Here is a 23,076-nt window from a genome sequence, read left to right as displayed (position 1 = left end):
CTTTGCGACTTTGTTCACGCTCACTGGTGAGAGAGTTAGTTTGTGACTTTCTTCACTTGAGTGCGTCGGGGCGATGTGGAACATGGAATTTGATATAATTATTTTAATAGACTGAATTCACCCCAGTTACCTTTTATGCAATAAAGTTACTAGAAAACCTGAAAAAAATAAAGGGACAAAATATTTTTTTTGACTCTCCTTAAACAAAGTTTCTTCAAAGTTTAAGTTTATTCCTAGATAAAGAAAATGTTTGATTCTAGGAAAAATAATTATTTCTATTAAATGGAAAATGTGCTAATTTTGTGTAAGCTAAGCAATCAAGCCAAGTTTTAAAGTTTTATACTGGTTTTGTCAAGATTCCATGTTCCAACCGTTCGTCATAGACCTTATTGACCTTAAATAGGTTCACGCCTAATTAAATGAATCCCATCGGACCACGTTAAGCAATATATCTATATATTTGATAGGCCCATAGATATTCATAGATTTAGTAGGCGTAGCTTACTCTAGAGTTTTATATTTAAATAGTAAAATATATTATAGTCGATGTCTCCATGTGAATACGTCATTTTGTGTGTTTTCGTATTATTATGAATTTTATGTGTGTTATTATCTAACATACTAGGTGTCATGACATCTGATATTGTAAAAAATAATAAAAAAATATTCAAGTGAAAAAAAATCTAAAACGATTTTATCGAAACACCAAAACTTTTTTGTATGTAAATCAGTGACTTGCTATATTTTTACAATATCAGGTAATATTTAACTGTCAGTGTATTATTAAAGACATTTTAGATAACACCATTTATCCATACCTACAGCAATTTAAATCTTTTAATGGTAGTAGACAAACCGTCATTTTATAAGATATAAACTTTTTGGAAAAAATGTACACGTTGTAAGAGAAAATTTGAAAATTTTGTCTATTTGCAAATAAATGATTACGACAATGGCAACTTACCACAAGAGAAAATAATTTTAAACCATTAGCTATTAATTATGTCATACACAAATATGCATGATAATATTATAATAAATATAAACGCTGTAATTGCAACAGTAACCCACTTTCCCCTATTTACTTGCAAATAGACTAACAAAATGCTTAAAAAAACAGTGTACCGCGCATTCTAGAACATTATACTTTAAATAATATACATTATTAATAAATATAATAAATAAATAAAAACGCCAATCGACTGTCTCATCGGAATATCATTTTGAACTAATAAATAAAATAATATTATTCATTATAACATATCTGATATACACAATTTTCTGATGACATTTTACGCACAAAATAATTAATATCAATTTAACAGTTTAAAAACGCTCAAAAGAGAGCAGAAAAATATTTCTTTTTTATTATTTTTTAAGTATTATTGTGCCGTAATTTAATTGTTTATCCGTTGTTAAATGTAATTTCGAAATATATTCTGATGTTTTATTATATAAATAATTGTTGTTTTATTTGAAAACCAAATTCTCACCTACAATCTATGTATACTAATAAAATAAAGAGGAAGCAAGTTGTAATTTTCGAATTATTTTCTTATTATCATAACGCAGCATGCATCGCTCAAGACACAACATACAGACCTATTAATTTAAAATATAATAATAAAGACCCATATTTCGTCCGGATGACGAGGATTAACACGCTAGATAATTAGGAACAAAAAATAAAACAAGACGTTGTACTTCCAAAATTGTTGTTATCTATTTTATTACAAAAATATTAAAAACTAGCATAATCTTCTGTCTTCATATCTCTACGGATGGGATACTTTCTCTTAGGCAATAAATAATTAAACACTAACTTATTATTATTTACATTAGTAAACTTAATTTTAAATGATTTTCTTTTGTTTACTTTTACGGTGACTTGCACTATTTAACTATAACGATAACCGAACCATTTTCAGTAATCAAATCACCAATTTGACCAATGGGCGGCAAGTATACGGCTGGTTATTATTTGGTTATCGTTAGAGTCAAATGGTGTAATTCACCCTTAAACAACATGTTAGTCTCTGTCACAATTCATATTTCTGTATTTATGACTGTTTATTAGATAAGGCAAGGCGTAAGGCAATATGTTCAGTGCCTCGTTGATCTTCCACTGTTACCGAGGCGTCTCAGAAGGTCTCGTTGTCAAACCACTGCCACATGCGAGGCTTGGTGTAGTCCAGCTCGTATTCTTCACATTTCTGACCAGTTATTCTGGAACATAAAATCAAAGATTAGGTAAGGCTAAGGCTAAGTTTCATACTAACTCTGTACCCCCGTCTGCTTAAGAGGGTAAACATAAAAAGAGTTAAATAGCATGAAACTTTGCCCTTTTTATGCACAGTTACCTACCTGATTGGCATTAAGTCCTAGAGATGATTTTCCAAAAATTCAACTCACATTGAGACAAAGTGACGAAGTATACAAGCAAATTAGAAGCAATGAAGTATGTAGGAAAATAAGTAACTGAGATGATGATAACACAAATGACAAAGTAAATATGTGTGATAAATAATAAGAATAAATGACGTATATCACGATAAAGATGGTGCCAATTGTGATGATGACGATGACAAACAAAGTTGATCTTCTATAAAGACCACTGTTTCCCTCACCTAGTCTTCCTAACACACTTGACAATAGGATGCGTGTTCCTGAAGCACTGCGGCCCGAGGATGTTGAAGTACGTGACGCCGATCTGCGCCGACACCAGCGAGTTGGTGCGCCGGAGACACTCGCGGAACTTCGCGTCGCAACTGCAGTGCGATCTGGAATCGAGAGGTATGTGGTTAGGGAGATATAAATCATGAATACATGAAAATATTTGATAATAAATCAAGAAAGAGCTCGGGGCTAAGTCAGCCACGGGTCGATCGATCATAAGGTTAAGCAACTCTTAGCGTGGTCCGTGGATGAGAAGACATCTTATCAGGACGAGTTGCTCCATGTTTCGGAAGGCACGTTAAAAACGTGTGTCCCGGCTGTCATTAAAAATCTTTGATAGTGGTTACGGGTAGCCAGAACCAAAAAATCTGACAAGCAGGTTTACCAAGGAGTATCTGGTGACCGTACAAGCAACTGGGTTGAGATGGTCAGAATTAAAATCGCTCTATGTAAAACATGGTCGCTTAGCTGTATTTGGTAAGATTGGAATCCGAATAATACCAATATTCAGCAGTAATAGAACCGTCATAATATTAATTGGTGACAAACAGCCAGCGATTATCTCCGGTCACCGTTACAAAATAGTTAGCACTTTCAACTTAAAGGCTGATCGTAATCAGTTGCTAAACATTGCTTCAGGGTCATGATGATGCAGCTCAGGCCTAGACTGTATTATCTAGTGCGTCATTTGAAGATCATTGCCACTACGTTTTATTTAACGAATAGTTACATAAGATCTGTTAATATGTGATACAGATAGGCATCTGGTAAAAAAGAGACACATCTTTAAGTATTGATTCCATATGTTATTTTGATACAAATTCACCTTCGAAATATTCAGAAACGAACCTCAATACTTGATTCCCACATTAAAAAAAACCAAAATCCAAAAAAGACATAAGTTTACCTAACAAACAAAATTAACCAAAAAATTATAAACCGACAGACTAAAATTAGCCAATTTTATCAAAACTATTTCAACTGACGCAAACGCAACAATTGTAATTCAATTGGAAGCTAATTAAATCAGGAGATAGTTCCTAGATTGACCTAGCGCAAACCCCAATTATTTTATTCCAGTTTTCCTGTTAAAATATAGCGTCATCTACAAAAACCCAAATCCCCATAACAAGTTACTTAGACAGCCTGTACTAACAAGCACAAACTTTCTCCTCGCGCCGATCACTTGCGCAAGCGCTTATCTAATGATGCACATATTTACTGCCGTTTTACTTCTCTACGGTAATTACAAACACATAGATCTGTTACTATTTAGGGTACATGCTAATTGGAGTTCGGTTTTATGAAGTGCAATTTGTATATGTGGAGGGAAGTGTGGTTTGAGTGACAGTGGTATGTAACCCGCATATTTTTTTGTTTTTGGAATTAGAAGTGTATGTAAATAGATGTCTAACGAGGAAAAAGAATAGGATTGATGGAATTTATTTATCTAAGCTCATAGTACAAAAAGGAAGAATTTTAATCTTTTTAATCTTTGTAAGGCCAAGGGATCCGAAACTGTTAAACCGATTTAAACAAATATTTCAACATTGGGAAACAACACTATTTTATCTGTGGGGATCACATCTATATTTATCCTGGTAAGGGAAGAATTTTAATCTGAACGCGGCTGAAACCAAGGGCAACCTAAAGCACTAATCTATTCTAAGGTTCTCTTTTCTATTTGACAATAGTTTTGTTAAAACTAGTATTACACAATCAGATACCAAAGAAAAGCCACATTGCCCTACAAAAATGTACAAACCACAATAAAACAAACAGTTAAGTTCTTACGCTTACAGTTCAAAAGTCACAGTTATCAGGTAACGGCGACAATTAACCGCAGTCGGTTGAATAACTTCCGTCTGGTTACACAAGATTGCGCAACGGTTATGTACTTAATGATACAGTTAACAGCTTCCGAAGCATTGTGTGAGATAATAGTTAAATGCTTGTATACGCTGGGGTTAGATGAGATGTAACTCGGTTTTCTTTGTAGAGTTATGTCTGTATTTTACCCGACTTTGAGGGAAAGAGGGTTATTAACTCGATAGTCTTAGTTTTTGGGAACTTAACTGAAATCGTTCGACCAAAGTCAAAATGAAAAGTTTTTAGTGTATTGTAGGTAAATGTATCTCTTGTAAAAGGAATGTAAAGGTTTAAGGTGGTATGTCAGACACTTCATGCACTGTTCCTAAAAGTAAATCCTGAGGAAAAGAACCGACAACAAATCCATGGACACTCTTTTTTAAAGAATATTTTTACTGTGTATTTTATTTTGCAAATAACTAAATTCCCTGTATATTATCTGTCAGCCTTCTACATGCAAACACGTAAATAGCTGGATATAATCCACTACGGCTTGGACACTAGTAGTAAACGATAATTACATAAACGTCACTTGTTCCGTCAGATTAACCACCAACTACTTTGTGGGCTCTGATTCACCTATGCATGTGCTAAGACAACTTTCTGTACATTTGTTTTATATCACTAGCTGTTTTATTCTGTTTTAGTAGTATATGGAGACAACTTTTTTATCCACTTGAATGAAAATTACCTCTCCTGGGATTTGTCTCTCATCTACTTAAATTGGTCCAAGTGACCTTAACATGAAGGTAAGACAAACAAACATTTTGATGTATTTAACATAAGCAACGGAGGACTTATGTATTATAAGTATTTCATCCTAATTGTAATTGTACCAAAATACTTACAGTTGTAGATATTTTCCCAAATACAACATGAGCAATGATTAGGTAAATTAAGCAGTTTTAAATGACCTTACAAAATAGCAAATTTAAATCTTCAACAACATATTACACATCTCTATATCATCTTACAATTTATCATCATAAGTAACGACGACAACCAGTCGTAACAATCAGATAGCAACCATAGGCTCGGCAACCGGTTGCAGGCGACCAACTGCTGAGCAACCTGATAATCTTGGCGAATTTAGCAATCAAGATAGTTTTGGGGTCAAATTGGGTACGCAATATTGAGCTTACGGATATAACAATACCTATGTACTAGATTGACCTAATATTTAGTCTTATCTGCATGTACATATTGATCAACAGTTAATACTGAGTTACTGATGGAAATTCTCAAATAAATAAATTCCTATGTAGCTCTTTACTAACTACATTTGATCGGCTTTCATTATAACTGGGTTTAGCAGAATACCAGAGTTTCAACCTACTTCCCAAAAGGTTCTCAATTTGGATGTTTACATTATGTATTTTTCAAGGAGTGATTGCCTCCTCAGGCCAGCAACAAAGTTACATGGCAGTCCCAAATCTTCCTATAAATTCACTGACATGTGAAAAACTAACCTTACTGCGAAAACTAGCAACAATTCATTCACCTTGTATGTCTTACGGTATTGGCAATATTCGAGCTCCTTCGATCCAATCAATCGATCTATTCAATATAATCATCTTTGTCGACACCACTGTTGGGCAATTTCGCCCACTCGAGCAGAACATTGCGAACAAACTTAGACAACACTGGCTCATTGTAATTTCAACCTTACGTGTACCACATAAGGTGGTAGGCATCTGCATGAATAAATTGGTATATTTTTTTGTCGTAGGATGTGCGTATTAACAGTGTCCGCAGCACTTACAGGGTTAAGGAAGTTTCTAGTGTTATGATTTGTGTCGTAATTAGTTCGATAGGCCATTTCCCAGGGCAGAAATAAGTGCTATAATGAGCGACATGATGTAAAAGTTACGAGGGTGCTCCCGGGAAACTTGGTAGAGGTCACTGACCTTCCAAATGCCAAGAACAAAAAGAAAATGATTGTGGCTTATGAAATAGACAATGGCTAGAGAAGAGACCTATCAGTAAATCTGAGTGAAACAAGTTGCCTGTTTGATCAACTATATCTCGAAAGTATATTAAGATGACTTACATATAATTAACATGAGTAACCTAAAAGAGTAAAGTAAAAAATCAATCAATCACTCGACACAATAGCTTTTTTATCCACACAAAATAGGGTAGTTTCCATGGTCGAAATAATGAAATAATATTTAGTCCGCTTTTTAGATAATCAAAAAATATTGGATACGTATTTTTTCTTTTTTTAATTAAACATAAAATGACAAAGATAAATACACTTCAAAAATTAGGAGTGGGGGCCTTTTACGTCACAGTGTCCTGAAAATTGTAGCAACTTGTGACGTCACACTCAACTTTAACACGCTATATCTTAACAAGTTTAGATCCAATTTAAAAAAGAAAAAATACGTATCGCTTAATTTTGGACAATCTACAAGACGGACTAATTATTATTTTTTAGGAAACTAGCCTATTGTACAATGTTTACACTACACATAGAGGTGTGTTTATGTATAGGAAAATCATAAGAAAACTTCAGTTCATTCACCTACCACACCTTCTTAACAGGCACGCGAACATGCGCGCACGCAACTCTTCTACTACGGTACAACCTACACGCGGCTATGCGCACGCGTCGCGCCCTTGAACACCGCGCAAGAGCAAGCCGAGCGTGGACGCGAATATCGTGACCCACTAACCAATTGTAATGTAGGTAGTAAACACAACAGACACACCACAATTAAAGTATCACATAGCCAATAATCAAGATACACTTACAGAGTTTCAGTAAATTTTTTCAGCAAAATGGTGGGACGGACGCCATCATGTCGCTAAAGGATGTGCTGAAAATCAGCGCTGTGGCACCAATTTCATGTGGTTGAGGTCGCAGCATATGCTGAGCACGTTCTTTTTTTTGCGCACGCACCATAACACTTGTTTTATATGATAGGAATTTGTGAAATTGTATTAATTATTTTTTTTTTTTTCTTCTTAATGTTTATCGTTATCAATGTGATAGTGACTTTTACAGGTATGGTCCACAGATAATAAAAATCTATGAGATAGGATAGAGAGCGACGCTGTGGACCATAGATTAAAACTGTTATTTAGTATTAAGTTTTTTAATGTTATTTCTGTTTATCTTGTAATAATTTTCCTTGTCTTGTTTTTGTGTGTATACGTGTGCGTCTGTGCAAAAATAAATTATTTTTCTTTCTTTCTTTCTAGGTATAATTATAGTTTTTTGCTTTTATCATAATATGTGTGGTATAATTATTTAAGTTAGGTATACAAAAACACAACTTGTACTGTTATATTGAAGTTCAATTAACAAGTTTTCAATACAAAATTTTGAGTTTTCAGGCTCAGTATTTTAATTTGAGTTAGTTATAAAAATAAAATCAAGTCAAACTAAACATGCTGAAAATGACTTTTCGAACGTCAAATAGAGCCAAAGAAGCGCTCGACCTTGACCAGTTCCTATGAAACATTGCTGGTAAGAAGAATAAACTCCCCAGGCAGTACGCAGAATGTAGTAAATAACTCACACATTGAAATAATCCATTACATTGACATTGCTTATTTAGAAATTGCTTAAGACAACCAATGCTTTTGACAAATCGACAACATAAAAATTACCACCATTCTCGTGGCACGCCTTCATCGCGAATTATTTTTAATGGCATGCCTTACAAAGATATTTCGACCTTCTAACTGTCTATCAATAGGCAGAGTTTCGAAAACTATATAAGTAATTACTATTGAAAATGGTGTTAATTCCGTTAATATCTTATAGGCTCGGCCAATTGACAAGTTTGCCAAACATAAATAAATAATGTAATACTGCTAAGGTCAGATTTCCTAATGTGTATGTGTGTTTACTGCATATTGTCAATATTTCTACATCGATTCTACTTGTATCTGCGGAGTCATGCATATAAGCACGATCTTAGTTCTTTCAAGAAGTTGTATGCTCTTCACTTGAATTCTCAAGCAATGCTTTCGAAAACGTGAATAGTATAAGTACATACTCCATCAATATATTATTACCCGAATGATTTTTAGATTACATATTTACAATAAATATCAAAAACTATCCTAGTAAAACAGGATTTTTAGATTTAGTAAGGAAATTATTTTTCAATAGGTAACGATACAATCAAAATAAGATGGATTGATTGCCTGAAAAAGGACGTGCAGAAGAAGAAGGGAGTGTCATTAGTATGACGGCTGATACATAAGAATGGTAGTGGAAAATATATATAAAATATATATATAAAATATATATATATATATATTGGCGACAGGACAGGAAGAAGAAGAGAAGACTTCTAAGCCATTAAAAGCCACAAATTACAACTTTATTAACGAGCTTAAGTAAACATATCCGTTAATATCCGAAACACAAGCAGAATAATGGAAAACGGACGAAGAGAAAAAACATACTTTCCGCTTCTTGACAACTGGTGACCTATTCACAGAAACCACTGAACCGAACTATGAACTTTCTATCATTGTACATTATCATTGCTCTAAGAAAATAAAACAACAATAAGTCGTCTGGTTGCTATAGGAACTCAATCATTGTTCTTACTCGACTGCACCAGGGTGGTGCAACTGAAGTTTTTATTAATCTTTAAAGATTTAGCTGCTGTAATTGGCGGTCATAATGCCTATCGCTTGGGTAATTAATTTTTATCAGTTTCTTAGGAGAATTTCAGATTCTGGCCTCTATTTAAATTATAAACTCTGAGACTGAGATTTCTTGTAGACAGTGAACAATTTGGATGGCTATTAAATCCGTTTAATGGCTAGCCGTCAATATTTAATGTTATTTATCATTAGACGTTACCAGCCAGCAAGCTATTTTCCACTGCCTATTTTGTACATAACTTTTTGGACATCACACCTGGCCTCAATAACTGCTATATAATTTCAACAAGCTAAAATATTTAGCAAGTGACCCTGATCTGTCTACAAAATGATGATCATGAGTTTAAAAAGCCGAGTATTCCGAAATACCATGATAATTTGCCGCCAAATGATGATTACATGACCAATAGGATATTTGACACAATGGGACAATAAGAGGTGTTATGTAAATTATACAAATTACTTTATGGTACCTACTTAACATCATAATAAGATCATCATCGAGAAAACCTCAAAATTTCGTGATGTGTCAGTTAAAGGAGATTCAAGCTTCAATGTCTCTGATATTGATTGGTTTATACCTATACCAAGACCCATAGTTGATGGTATAGAGATGAAAAACACAATTCAGACAGAAGAAATAAGAGCAAAAGTTTCTTCTGGTCAATAATCTAGGACTTCTAATGCCATACAACTCTCGTTCCTGGTTATAAGAGCAACTATCTCACCTGGTAAACAGTCCAGTATTAGTAAGACCATACTTGGTCTCCCCAGCCTTGATATACAGCTTGCAGGCATCATGCTGCCGGCAGCAGGTGTCCGTGAAGAAGAACAGCCCCAGGTCGCTGGAGCGCGCCGTGGCTGAGCGACCGTCTCCGCACCATACCGTGCCTGAGGATGTGATGAACTGGTTAGGATTTAGAAGACTTTGGAAGTTAACCATAAGATTAAGAGGTTTTCGCTATCATTTTGATGTTTAATTTTTGTACCTACTTTATCTCATTTCAAAGATGTTGATCTGTACCAATCCATGAGTCTTAGGAAAGTATTAGGCTTATGTTTTATATTTAAACTAATACCTTCTGTAATATACATACAGGATGTAAATGACAAAATTAAAATAAAATAACAAATTAAGCACCTTTAGGTCATGAAATAACCCCATCCGTGTAAAAAATGCATTCCAAACGCACCTGGATAAATAGCCTGCACCCGATCCTTAAACGAGTCCACCAAGGAGTTAGCAACATTAGCGACGCTGGTGACTCCCGAAGCCAGGCTGGAGACGAACCCTCGGTCGTTGTCCAGGGACCCGATGTCCCTTGCTCCTGCCATGAGCTGGCTGAGCGGCTTGCTGATACCCGAGGATATGGTCTTCAGGATGCCACGGCCGAATTGACCTGGGAAGTTGATAATAATAGAAATTACATTAATTTATAATAAAATAAATAGCCCATTGTCCTTTATACTATGTTCATCATACCTAAGTTTAAACTACGTTTAAAATTCTTTTAGAAAGAACAGCGAAAGAATGGTCCACGTCTTTTAATATTACTTTGGGGGGAGGAAGCCAGGCGGTACGTTGTAAAATTTTCATCATCACCACAACCATTATCATCGTCATCACCATCATGATAATGTATATAATGTACATAATAATGTCGGGACACATTAAGAGTGCAAGATCAGGTATAGTCGCAACGGGCGACGCACAAAATTACGCTACCTAAAAGAGTGCTAAGATACAACATTCTGGAGCTTAACTATACATCAGATGCAAATTACCACTGTTAAATAATACTCATAAGTATGTACTTTCACCTCAAATGTCACCTGACCAATAAACACAAGCAAATTATGCGACAGTTCAATTTCTGTACAAATAAGTTCGAATGTACCATTGTACAGTAATACAATGTTCTCAGAGAGTTTCGAAACCTCGAGTACTGTGTGTAATCGGTAGTATATCTTGTTACTCTATCGGTAGCGCATAGTAACTATTTCTGTTGACGCTGAACAATGATTTCGAAAGAGATTATTGACTCTAGCAGGTGCACTATTATGATCAAAGTGCTTGATTTAATTTAAGTTTGCATTCTCCCTTTCTTATTGTTGAAACCCTTTTTTCAAAAATCTGGCCTAAAACGATCAAATCCTCAAAATATTCATTTTCTTGCCATGTTATCAATATTTTTGCGTCTTTCTACACATTACAGCCTAAAATAGTATATTGCAAAAGGCTTACAAAAACCACAGTGTTTTATTAAAATGCGCGTGCGTTGTTGCAACACTTTTTGAACAAAAATGTCGAAAATTTCGCACCGTTGCTTGAAAAGAACAAGTTGCTATAGTTTCGTCATGTTTTTGATGGAGTCAATCAAAAGAACGAGTTATTTGAATTTTATGGTTTTGAATGTATCAAGCTAGTTTCGACAACAGAATTAAGAACTGTTACTGTTACAGCCTTTTTATCGTACCACTGCTGGGCACGGGCCTCCTCTCACACGGAGAAGGATTAAGAACATCAGAGATAATACCGAAAACCGAAGAAAGATATTCAAAATTGTACCTGAAATCTAAACTATATGGTTTAACATGGTAGGGAGAGAATGAGCATTCGAAATGCTTTTTAAGCTTCTCAATTCTAGTTACGTTAAACCGTGATGCAACGTTTATATCTCTCTCAGTTATCACACAACTCTATGGAAACCATAAAATGTTGCATATGACACTCGTGTCACAAACTTACATTAATGTTTCACGGTGGCGTTAAGTTGAATGTGTCATTATCACACAGCCGTAAATAATTTCTACATTCAGTTACAAATATTATGATCTATGTTTCTTCATCACATCATTTAACTATAGATTTGCAAAAGAGACTTAAGCACAAGTACCATCCAATTTGATTTTGATTTACATAAACGCCATAGAAAAATCAATTTATCTTACCAATCCCACCATTTTCCTCTCGACTCCTAAGCCTCTCTGCTTCTAACATCTCACTCTGCCTCTGCATCCTTCTAAACAAGTCCACTATACCCTTAGGCACTACTCTCTCAGCCACACTCTCCACCACGCTCTCCACTACACTGCCAGCAAGCCCAAAGATCACTGACAACGCATCTGTCTTAGGAGCAGTCGTTGGTACCACGTCCTTAGCATCATAATAATCTTCTGGCACCTCCGCCTGATCCTCTGTATCTAACTCCGTGAATATTGGCACGTCTGAATCTTCTCCGTCTGCACCTAAATCTACTCTGCTTACATTCTCCTTCTCAGTAGTATTTGGTATAACTGTGGTAGTTTCAAAGTTTGCTTCTGTAGCGTTGGTTAAAGGCAATGAAGTGCTTCGGTCGTTGAAGAAAACATCAGTTGATGTACCGTAAGTTGTATATGTATCTGCCTCGGTGGTTCCTATGTTATTTTCAGTAACTGTAACATCTGTTGTTGTCTCATTTTCAGTATAATAAGTCGAAGTATCAACTTCTTGCGTAGAAGTCGGTAAAGTTACAGTTTGCTTGATTTCTATATGTGTTGGTTTTCTAGTTGTTGATAACGGTATCACTGTTAAGTCTGGTTCTGCCGTACTTTCTATAATACTTAGAAGAGTATTTTCAGTTGTACTAATCAGTTCTAAAGGTATAACACTATAATCTATTGTAGATGTTGGTTCTAATTTGGCTTCAGTTTTATTTCTATTGTTATTTACTTTCTTATCGAAATCCTTAACTATGGTGTATCTATTTGTTTCTTTGTTGAAATATTCGTTGGAGTTCCATGGGATCATGCCATACTTCTTGTTATATTTGACAGTGTAGTCTTCATCAAAATCGATGATGCTATTGTCAAAGTTATCGTCGCCATATTTGTCAGGTTTCTCTGTGGATTTGATGGACTTGGAGTGAGAGTATGCTGGGTAGCTCAGCAGAAGAACTGCACTGATGATGAAGTGCTTCATTTTCTGCCTCCCACGGTGGTACATTCTTGTTTAGCCATCTGGAACAAGGCATAATATTATTATATTTCTTGCTGTTATCAGCATTCGCTTTGTGATTTTCTGTAGTACATACTAATTAATACCTCGGATTATTCTTTACAAATCTTAAGCATACAATTAAATAAGCATTATTTTTATTTACTTTTGTCCGGTACTTTAGAAGTTATGAGCTTACAGACGTACAAATTATTTATTTTTTGCATAGTGAAGTGATTTTAATGTGTTATTTTAAACTTCACAATGTGAGGTACATTGTAAAGAGAGTGCATAACATAACGACGTCTATTGTGAAGCGTTACATAACGTTCACACCGGGGTGCGCACGCGCCGCCGTGTCTAATATTCACTTTGTCTCGAGTTTATTAAAATATCTTGTTTTATTTTTGTAAAAGTTATTTTACGAAATTAAAAAATAGGTCAAGAATATAATATAGAACAAGTTTGTTAACTTATCGAGTCAGGTCTACCATTGACCGTTAAAAACCTTAAATGGGGTTTTATTTTATTTAATATTTATTTTTATATGACAGGAAGTCATAACTACACTATGAATATGAATGCTCACATATCCGTATTATACCAGTAAGTAAAAACAAGAATATTTATTTTTGTTCCGCATGGCTCTGTCTCTCTGACGTAATGGTTTCTTCAGAAATTAAATTCTCCTTGTTTAATTTACCTACTTAATTTTATATCACTTCATATTAACTCAAAAAGCCTCATTAAAAATCTATATCATCACCTTCATTCCTCCCCCATTAATTTCCAAGAAAAGGCTTGTTTCCAATAAAACTTTTTATCCGGTCTGATACGGTGTCCATTCTGATTCATGAGCCCAAACGATTGGCCGACTATCTTAATTTCGTTGTCCTGGTCACCAAGCAATATTGCTAAACAGCCAAAATCTGACGTATAAGCCTGTATCTACGATTAGATTAATATTGTTTTATTGAAATATACGCTAATGAGTGTAATAATTAATGTAATATGTATTTATTACTTAACTTTACGCGTTTCAATTAATGCTAGTAGGTCAAGTTCTAAAATGTATATAATAACATCCTTTATTCGGCAATAATTATATTTAGCTTTATGTTTGTAAGTGTGATATTTCTTTATGTACCTATGGTACCCATAGGGAAAGCTAATTAAATTAATTTCATGGAATGCTGAGATTATGTGGTCACTCCAAAAAACAAGTATTTCGATTTTTTTTCGAGACACAGGTGCATTTACTATTCCTTCACTCTCATAGCCCTATAGGACGGCAATCCGACACGACCGGAAAGAGATCAGGCGCAGGACCGACATTTATCATTTATATTTTATGAATCAATCACCAACTTCCAGGCTCCGGGCTGCTTTGTGTAAGTTTCTAAAACCCACAAAGTGATTTTGGCCCGAACCATGAATCGAACCCAAGATTTCGTGCTCAGTAGCCGCGCTTACGACAGCTAGACCAACGAGGCTTGTACTTAAAAACCTTATATATATCAACAGAATATCCATGGGAAAATCTTAATATCCACTAGGTATACCTACCTACGTAACAAAACAATTTAATAGCAACCTCGTTAAAACTTACGATCATGGAATCTAGAACGACAGTTAATATAAATGGTCCCTACTATAATGACTTACAGCGGTATTTTATTACCATGTTAAATAATACGATATACACAAATATAAGGTTTTATAATACTGGGTATCAATGTAAGACACCCTTCACTTTACGTTCACAAGAAACACAAGAGCGACCAAAGATTATCCAACCGAGAGATGGGACCACAGAGGAAGGAAAGATAGCGGAGATGGCATAAGGAAGGTAGGCCAGATGCCTTCTTGTAGGTAACGATAACGTACAGCAGGCGTGATCAAAACAATTTGTTACTAGGACTAAAGAAGCTTTCATTGATAGTGATTTTATTTTGGAAAAACTAGACTTGTTCTAAGGAAGGCTTATGAGGTCGGAGCTACTAACGTGCTCGTCCCTCAAACAGTCGCATTTTGGCGCGATACTTTTTTAGGAGATATTGCGTTATGACATCTCCGCTAGTCATTTTGTTCTTTATGTATTTGATACCTATAAAGTACCTTCGATCCTACTTAACGAATGAAATTCTTTTGTTAATATTTTTGCCCAAGCCTTGAGTGAGTATAGGTCAGACGCGTGATAGTGCAGACCTCGGGTTCAGACGTGAACTAGTGTATTAGTATGAAATATTGGGACATTTGAGCACGTTTGTATGATTATGAAATTCGTGGGAACTTTTTGCTTAAACGTTTTTTTAGAACAAGTCTATTGTACATGTAATTTTTAACGTGCTGTTATTATGGAGTGTAAGTAGGTTCTCGTAGAACATGCAGTATAGATTTATGTCGGACCGAATTTTAATGAATTTTGATAATTATGTCCATCCAATACCAGATGCATGAACTTTCTTCCCAAAGCACTTGGAAACAGCATTAAGGTAAAGAAAAGTCTGATGGTTCAAAGATTTGTCGCATCTGCATGTAACGACGGATCTTTATCCCTCTAGATAACCTTAGAGTAAATTGTGAACGGATTTAAAGGCTAGCAAATAGTCCTATGTTAAAACCTATACCAAGTATCTAGATATACATATACAGGTACAATGTAGGTACTAGTCCTTTATAGGCACAAGGTATGAGATATCTTTTTTAGCCTTAAAGCCTTAACAGACTGGCCCCTTTTAACCCAGGTAACATACCCCAGCAAATGTTTAAACTTATTTTCCTAGAGCAGTGCGGAGATGAAGTGTTTTCTTGGAGTCATCAATTTAGAAATTATCCATTGATTTTTTTGTGGCTAGGTAGGTACTTCATTTTCAATGAACCAGTCAACTTCAGTCTCAAAGAGTGCGTAGGTACAGATGTTGGAACAATCTTTTGTACTCTGAAAACGCTTTAGAAGTGAATATAAAGAGCCCTCAGTACCAGATGTACTCCTATTTAGTACAAAACCAATTAAAATGAACCAGTCCCACGTTCCTAAGGAGATCGGTTGCGAAACATTAATTCTTTGCCGCTCACCGGCATGGAAGCCCGCTCCATATTGTAAAGCCGGTACAATTGTTGCTCATTATCAGTTTATTGAATATTTACATATTAATGTACATGGAATAAGGTTTTATTGGTATGTTTGTAAAGGGCAAAGCTATCATTGTTTTTATTTTACTTTTTGATTTGTATTATTATGTTGTAAACTGCTGGTGCACTCTATTTCTGAAATTTTACGATATTTCCAAATAAGTTTATAAAGGTTAAGTCTCAGATAAAGTTTTTAGTTGTTCCTATAGTCAACCAAAATAATGGCACGAAAGTCATGTAACATTATTTTGTCAAGTACGTTATAATACAATATCATTAGGAAAAGGATAGATTATACCTATTTTTATTACATATCAAAGCAAAATACTAGATAATTTTTAAAAAAACATTAGAGCATCTCCGACTACTCAGAGACGCTTGTTGTAAATTAATATTTACAATAAACAGTTTCGAATCCAATTTTACGGCAAACGTTCACTCTTTAAGATTCCGTAACATCAATTGTTATGCAACTGTTTTAGTCATCAATTTCATAAAGTTTAATAAAATTATATTCCGTTTAAGATAAAATATACACTTCTGCTATATTATTACTTACTCTATGATTCACAGTTCTATTGGAAACTTGAAGTCAAAAGTTTACTATCTCAAATAAGCCTCTACAGGCTTCGAGTATAGATTGCAAAATCCATACAAAGATCGGTCTATTATTAAAAATACGAATTGCAACATAAAGACAGATATTGAAATCCATGGTCAATCTTCAATGTTAAATAACAATCAACAAAAAAGAAGGTTTACATACATACAAACATAACATTTGCATATAATGGTGGATTTGAAAATTACATAAAAACGCCTTGAATTTGTTTACTGATTGTTCAGCTATTTGTAAAAGTAAATAAAAGTTTTTGAGATTTCTGTAAACGGTTTATTTCGTAACTGACTAGTTTTGGAGCTCTTGACCTGACTGTGTATGTATGTTATGTTTATACAAGAAAAAAATATAAGTGTAGTGTATTAATATTAGTTAATTATGTTTGTGTCATTAACACAAATTCATTAGCCTTAGTTCATCATCCTCCGAGTCTTTTTCCCAAACTACGTTGAGGTCGGCTTCCAGTCTAACCGGATGTAGCTGAGTACCAGTGCTTTACAAGGAGCGACTGCCCTATCTGACCCCCTCAACCCAGTGGCCACTAGGCCACCACGACATTAGGTCATTAGCCTTAGTTCATGGATATGTTAATGAAGTTATACTAACTAAAATGTCCATTACAAACCTGAAGAGTTTGTGTTTGTTTGAACGCTCAATTCCCAACGACGGAACTATTGGACCGATATATAACCTTCTTTCAGTGCTGGAAAGCCCAGTAACCAGGGAAAGCCATAGGCTGGTTTTTATCCAGTTCGTGGAGTACTTAGTCCCGAAGGAACATGGGTGAAACAACTTGTGGAAGCTACTATTTTAATATGAAGATGAAACTTAATAACACAAAGCTACATCAGCTTTAAAAAGCCTTCTAATAAAGAGTCATCATATCAACAAACTTTATGATTAATTGACCATTCTTATAACTAACCGGTACCCGAGGTTCACAAAGAGATTTCAACAGTGCGGCTAGCCCTGACCTTTATCGATACTCAAATATCGACCACATGGCTAAACCACAACACTATTGAGATATAATCGACCACAAAACTAGCTGAACAAACTGATTGTTTTCATTTAATTTGTATTTTTGTGGTCAAGTTTATTTTACGCAGATTTTAGGGGTCCTTACAAGAATAATTTAGTTAAGCAGTTGTCATGTTTTTACTTTATATTTTTGGTCCCGTACCCGGGTATAATTTTGGGCACACACTCAGATATAAAACTCCCGTCAATTTCTAAAGAATTTTAAAAATATTCGTGCATGTGGTTTTCTGTTCGCTGAAACTTAAAAAAATACGAGACGCAACAACTTTGACAAGAACTTTATAGGAGTTACTAGCTTTTGCCCGCAACTTCGTTCGCGTGGAATAGTGACTACCAGCAGATTTTTGATTTGACCAATAGATGGCGCTATATGTCCGGAATAATTTTATTTTTATTTTTTTGTAATAAAAACTATCCTATGTCCTTTCTCAAGTTTCAAACTATGTTTGTACCAAATTTCACACAAATCGATTCAGTAGTTTAGGCGTGAAGAAAAGACAGACAGACAGACAGACAGACAGACAGACAGAGTTACTTTCGCATTTATAATATTAGTTTGGATTGCAACTTTAAAGCACAAGCATAATCTTAGCTCTAATACTCGTGAGCTGGAAACATATTTAACGATAAATTAGAATATTTACCCGACACCATAATAACAACCTGACCATAGCTCTGACTAAGTAACTCTAAATAAGTATTTCTATGGTGAATAATTATTTGATCGGCCATGATCTCAATACTGGTGAACGTGAATATTATTTATTATTTGCTATAGTTAATCCAATGGTGGGCTGTTTTGATAATGATGATGATGATGATTATGCATACGTTTGAAGAGAAATATTTTGAATAATGAATGCATCCGTATTTATGTTATTCTGAAGTGTAGGTCATAGTTTATGTGTCAATGATTATAATTATGTGAGTGATTTTCCGAAACTATTTATTGCTATTTACCTAAGTCATTTATTTCTCGCTGTTTTCCCGCGGTCTACCCAGATAAAATATAGCCTATCATAATCGGGACTAGTCCTATCCAATAACATTGAAATAATTTTTCAAATCGATTCAGTAGTTTAGGGTACAAACAAACAGAAAAATGTCCCTCTTTATTATTATCTACTATAGAAAACTATTAAAAAATAGTCTACTAATTGTATGTATTATTAAGTGTAAGTCATAGAAAATCCATCCCGACCGTCTTACAAAATTCGACGAAGATGCAAATGGTCATCATACTCAAGGACCATCCAAGTGCCCATCAGATGCAATTGCTAACATTTCTCAATAACTGCAAAAACAAACAGTACTACAAATATTTAGAAACGGCTTTACTTTGCGCATGCGTGCGAAACTCGGATAAATGCAAATATTCGCAAGAAACGCTACAATGACAGAAATCGTTGAAAACTTGCGCCATCTAGAAATCTTTACAGTTCTATAGGAAATAATGGATATTGTTGTGGTGGTCAAGTACACTTTTATCACGATTTTAGTTTAAAATAAATCAAGTTTGTATCTTACACGCGTACTTTGTATAGGTTGTCGAGAGTGTTTATTTGGTTAACTTAAAAAGAAGCGTTCATATGGAATCCAACTTCGAATACTTTGAGTATAATCAGGTGGTCATCTTCTTCGCCTTTTCGTATAAACAGGTACCTATGTAATGTCATGCTAATAACACAACCGCGGGTAGATCAGGCGTAAATCCAACGGATCTACGGACGGGAGCAGAAGAAAATTTACTGATTTATAAGATACTTTACCGGAATCTGTACCTACATCATCTACAGTTAATATAACGGAGTTGTGCAATTGTTTGTTTGTACCCTTGAGGCTTTCAAACGAGTGTATCAATTTGAAAAATTCATCCCCTGTTGGTGAGTTACACCATCCCCGGGTGAGATAGATTATATTGTATTCGGGTACTGGTAGTAGGTATATTCCGCGGGACGCGAGTGAAACCGCGGGAAACAGCTTATAATAATCATAAGCAGATCTTGATTCATAAGTAATGATCTTGAGAAACAACTTTTCCAAGCTATTTAAGTCATCAGCCATGAATCTCGGAGCAATGACAATTGACCCACAAAGCGACAATATACTTCGCGTTATCTCGATCAAAATTACTGCAGATTTTATGATAACCCAGTGTAGTATGTTAATTTGAGTCAATTGTGTATGTGATACCTAATCTTATTGTCTATTCAGGTTCATAATATATTTCTTGTGAGATCTTTAGAGCTCTTGCACATTAGCGGATTTTTCGCTCGATTTTTCGCGCGGGACGATCAGTATACGAACCGCAGCAAACGATGACGTATGTCGTGTGTAGAAAAACTTGTATATGCGCCACAGAATCCGCTAGTATGTATGTACTATTAGAAGATGTCTTTACAAAAAGCGATAGTTCTTATGACTTAAGACCTTAAAGTTAGGTCAAAGAAGTTTGTGTTTCCGTAATCTTGTATGACATAATAATTATATCTGGTTTAAAATGAACTTGAAACATAATAGTCATCACAAATTACGAGGTTATGTACTATAATCAAGTATAGCTATGCAAGGTAAACACCGGCAAGTTTTGATTTAACTGCTCTGTGTAATTTAGAAGAATATTTAAACGGGATAAAGAAAGCTTTTTTTAAATTGGTCCAGCCCTGAAATAAATGCGTTCAGGCAAACAAACCAACGAGCAAACTCTTCAGCTTAGGTAATAGTAGTACCTATAGATGAAGTAAGATTTCGGATGGCGCGTTAAACTGGTAGGTCCCGGCGGTCATTGAACATCCTTGGCAGTCGTTATGGGTAGTCAGAAGCCAGTAAGTCTGACACCAGTCTAACCAAAGGGTATCGGGTTGCCCGGGGAACTGGGTTGAGGAGGTCAGATAGGCAGTCGCTTCTTGTAAAGCACTGGTACTCAGCTGAATCCGGTTAGTTCAGTCTACGAGTTCCGTATCCGGTTAGACTGAAAACCGACCTCAACATAGTTGGGAAAAAGGCTCGGAGGATGATGAAATTACTCTAACCAACTTCACAAATGCATGCAGTATCTACTTAACAAGCATTTTTGTATGTCATTTAGCAGCAACCAGCATGTATGATGTTAATCAAAGAGCCCTTCAACGGCACATGGCAACTGGCAAATATTTTGACTGCCCACTGATAATGTTGCAATGTTAAATACAAGACATTGCCTCACACACTTGTGTTGGTGTTAAGCACAAGTGTAGCCTCTTAGAATGTAAGAAATTATCGCCTATGGGACTTGAAATGTTAGCACACATTGTTGATAAATTGTCCTTTTGATTTTAGAGAGTTTTGGCGCAATAGGTTAGCCGGTGGAATGTTAAATCAATTTCTGCCTTCCTAATTTTTTTAAACAATGCTCAGTTGGCTTACCAGATGCAGCAGAGTATCGGTGTGATAAATGATCATCTGTCTAGCTTTTGTGCCACCGTGTAATAGAGTCGACTTCCAGTCTAATCAGATGCAGCTGAGTACCGTTGTTCTCCTCAACTCAGTTAGATAGCGGAGAAACAATCACAGACTTAAAACACATAAATAAATAATAATGAAATATGCCAAATTGCCGATCCATTACATATAACTTTAAATTGTACAGTTACATATAAATGCTATTTCATTATTTCCTAATAGTCACGCTTGTTAACACTAATTTCTGGGCTTTTAAAAGACACAAGCTTATCGAAGCCAAAGTTAATAATTTATTGATTTAATGATCGATGATGAATGTAGGGACGATAAAGTTCGTATTAGGTTCGCTTTTAAAATATTTGGTTAACAAGCCAAGTTGGTACCTATACTTTTCTATTGATAACGATAAAATAAACAATTAACATAGGTTAATGAAATTTTAGCGCAGTGCCTATCGTACCTATATTTTTTTAAATCAAGCTGCGACACTAACCGAAAGAAGTTTCACAAAAAGGTTTGTAATGACGAAACAATCATTTTTAAACAGATGTTTCTCAACACTTGTTAACCTTACATAAAACAAATCAAGACAAATCATAAAATACTTAATTTATACGAAAAGGAAAGCAGTTCAATGTCTGCCTGTCGAGATAACGAAATATCAGAGAAACGTAAAAACGTAAGGTCAACCCACCTGAGAACAATCGGCGAAAAACATTTAATAAAAACACGACACTTTTGAAAAAAACTCTCACGTAACATTCATTTTTAGAGTCAAAAATATAAATCACAAAAAACAAATCGATATTTTTTATTTAAAAAGTCACAATCGATTCACAGTGAACGAATAAATAAATCGATTCGAATTTTAAAAGTAAGTTTGTCTTGTCTGTGCGTACCCGCGCGCGGTTGGCGCCAAAACGTGGGGAAATGTCAGTTGCAGCGCGCGAAAGGTCGCATTATGGCGGGGGGCGAAATATTGTTCATGTAATTTGTACAACCGGATCATATTATTAGGCTACGTTATGCCTCGTGACGTAGAATTGCTTTTTATGTAAGAGACTGTTAGTAAATGGTGTAAATATTACACAATACTTTTGACGGAACCCCGATTTATTCGGATTTTAAAGTAGAACGGACAAGTCTTAATTATACAAAAAAAATCGTTGCATTTATTATTCTCTGCTTGCAAGATTAATATTAGCTTACAGTTTAAACCAAAGAGCTTATAATGTCATATTAATTACACGGATTATAAAAATTACACACAAATTTTGGAAGTTACACAAACAAAATTATACTGAAATCATTGACGATATTTACCAAATATTTATAGAATATTCGTGTCACTATTTTTACAATATCTAGAAATAATATAGGGAGAAAAATGTCATGACTTGACAGATTTTGACATAACACAAGCTAAATATGTTTTAACATTAGTTTGACGAAGGCTACTAACTGCATACAGCCTTTGTGTAGGAAGAACTACTCATTGATAGAACTCATTACGAACAGGTTCTTGAAAGATTGATTACTTAATAATGATTCGGTGACCTTTTCAATTAAATTGCAATCAGTCTAACCCTGCACTCTGCATTGCAATTTGTTTGAATGTGATATTAATAAGTGTCCGGTATAATAAGATAACAAACATTTGGAATTTGTGTATATTTTTTTTTTTTAT

General features: G+C 34.9%; 2 protein-coding genes across 2 annotated transcripts in view; both read right to left on the bottom strand.

Moving 5' to 3' along the window:
• Positions 1 to 23,076, bottom strand: part of Dnalig1 (DNA ligase 1) — a 362,733-nt gene that overhangs the window by 276,748 nt on the left and 62,909 nt on the right. The gene's annotated exons all lie outside the window — the stretch shown is intronic.
• LOC110376678 (uncharacterized) lies at positions 1,699 to 22,317 on the bottom strand. Its single transcript, XM_021335244.3, has 6 exons — positions 22,084 to 22,317; positions 12,130 to 13,176; positions 10,371 to 10,577; positions 9,906 to 10,068; positions 2,628 to 2,780; positions 1,699 to 2,226 (listed from the first exon to the last, which is right to left on the bottom strand). The coding sequence occupies exons 2-6, from the start codon at positions 13,160 to 13,162 to the stop codon at positions 2,142 to 2,144; spliced, it is 1,641 nt and encodes a 546-aa protein (XP_021190919.3). The 5' UTR covers positions 13,163 to 13,176; positions 22,084 to 22,317; the 3' UTR covers positions 1,699 to 2,141.

Source organism: Helicoverpa armigera, chromosome 25 (assembly GCF_030705265.1).
Source record: "Helicoverpa armigera isolate CAAS_96S chromosome 25, ASM3070526v1, whole genome shotgun sequence".
Taxonomy (NCBI): Eukaryota; Metazoa; Arthropoda; class Insecta; order Lepidoptera; family Noctuidae; genus Helicoverpa; species Helicoverpa armigera.
The sequence above is the reverse complement of the archived record's forward strand: the minus strand, read 5'-3'. Positions and strand labels throughout refer to the sequence as shown.

What these genes read in the sequence shown, in the direction of transcription:
- LOC110376678 (XM_021335244.3), bottom strand. Translation starts at nt 13,162, where the DNA reads ATGTACCACCGTGGGAGGCAGAAAATGAAGCACTTCATCATCAGTGCA. An exon ending in AATACTGGACTGTTTACCAG is followed by an intron (nt 2,781 to 9,905) that starts GTGAGATAGTTG and finishes TCTCGATTCCAG; the next exon opens with ATCGCACTGCAGTTGCGACG. An exon ending in AAGTGTGTTAGGAAGACTAG is followed by an intron (nt 2,227 to 2,627) that starts GTGAGGGAAACA and finishes TTTATGTTCCAG; the next exon opens with AATAACTGGTCAGAAATGTG.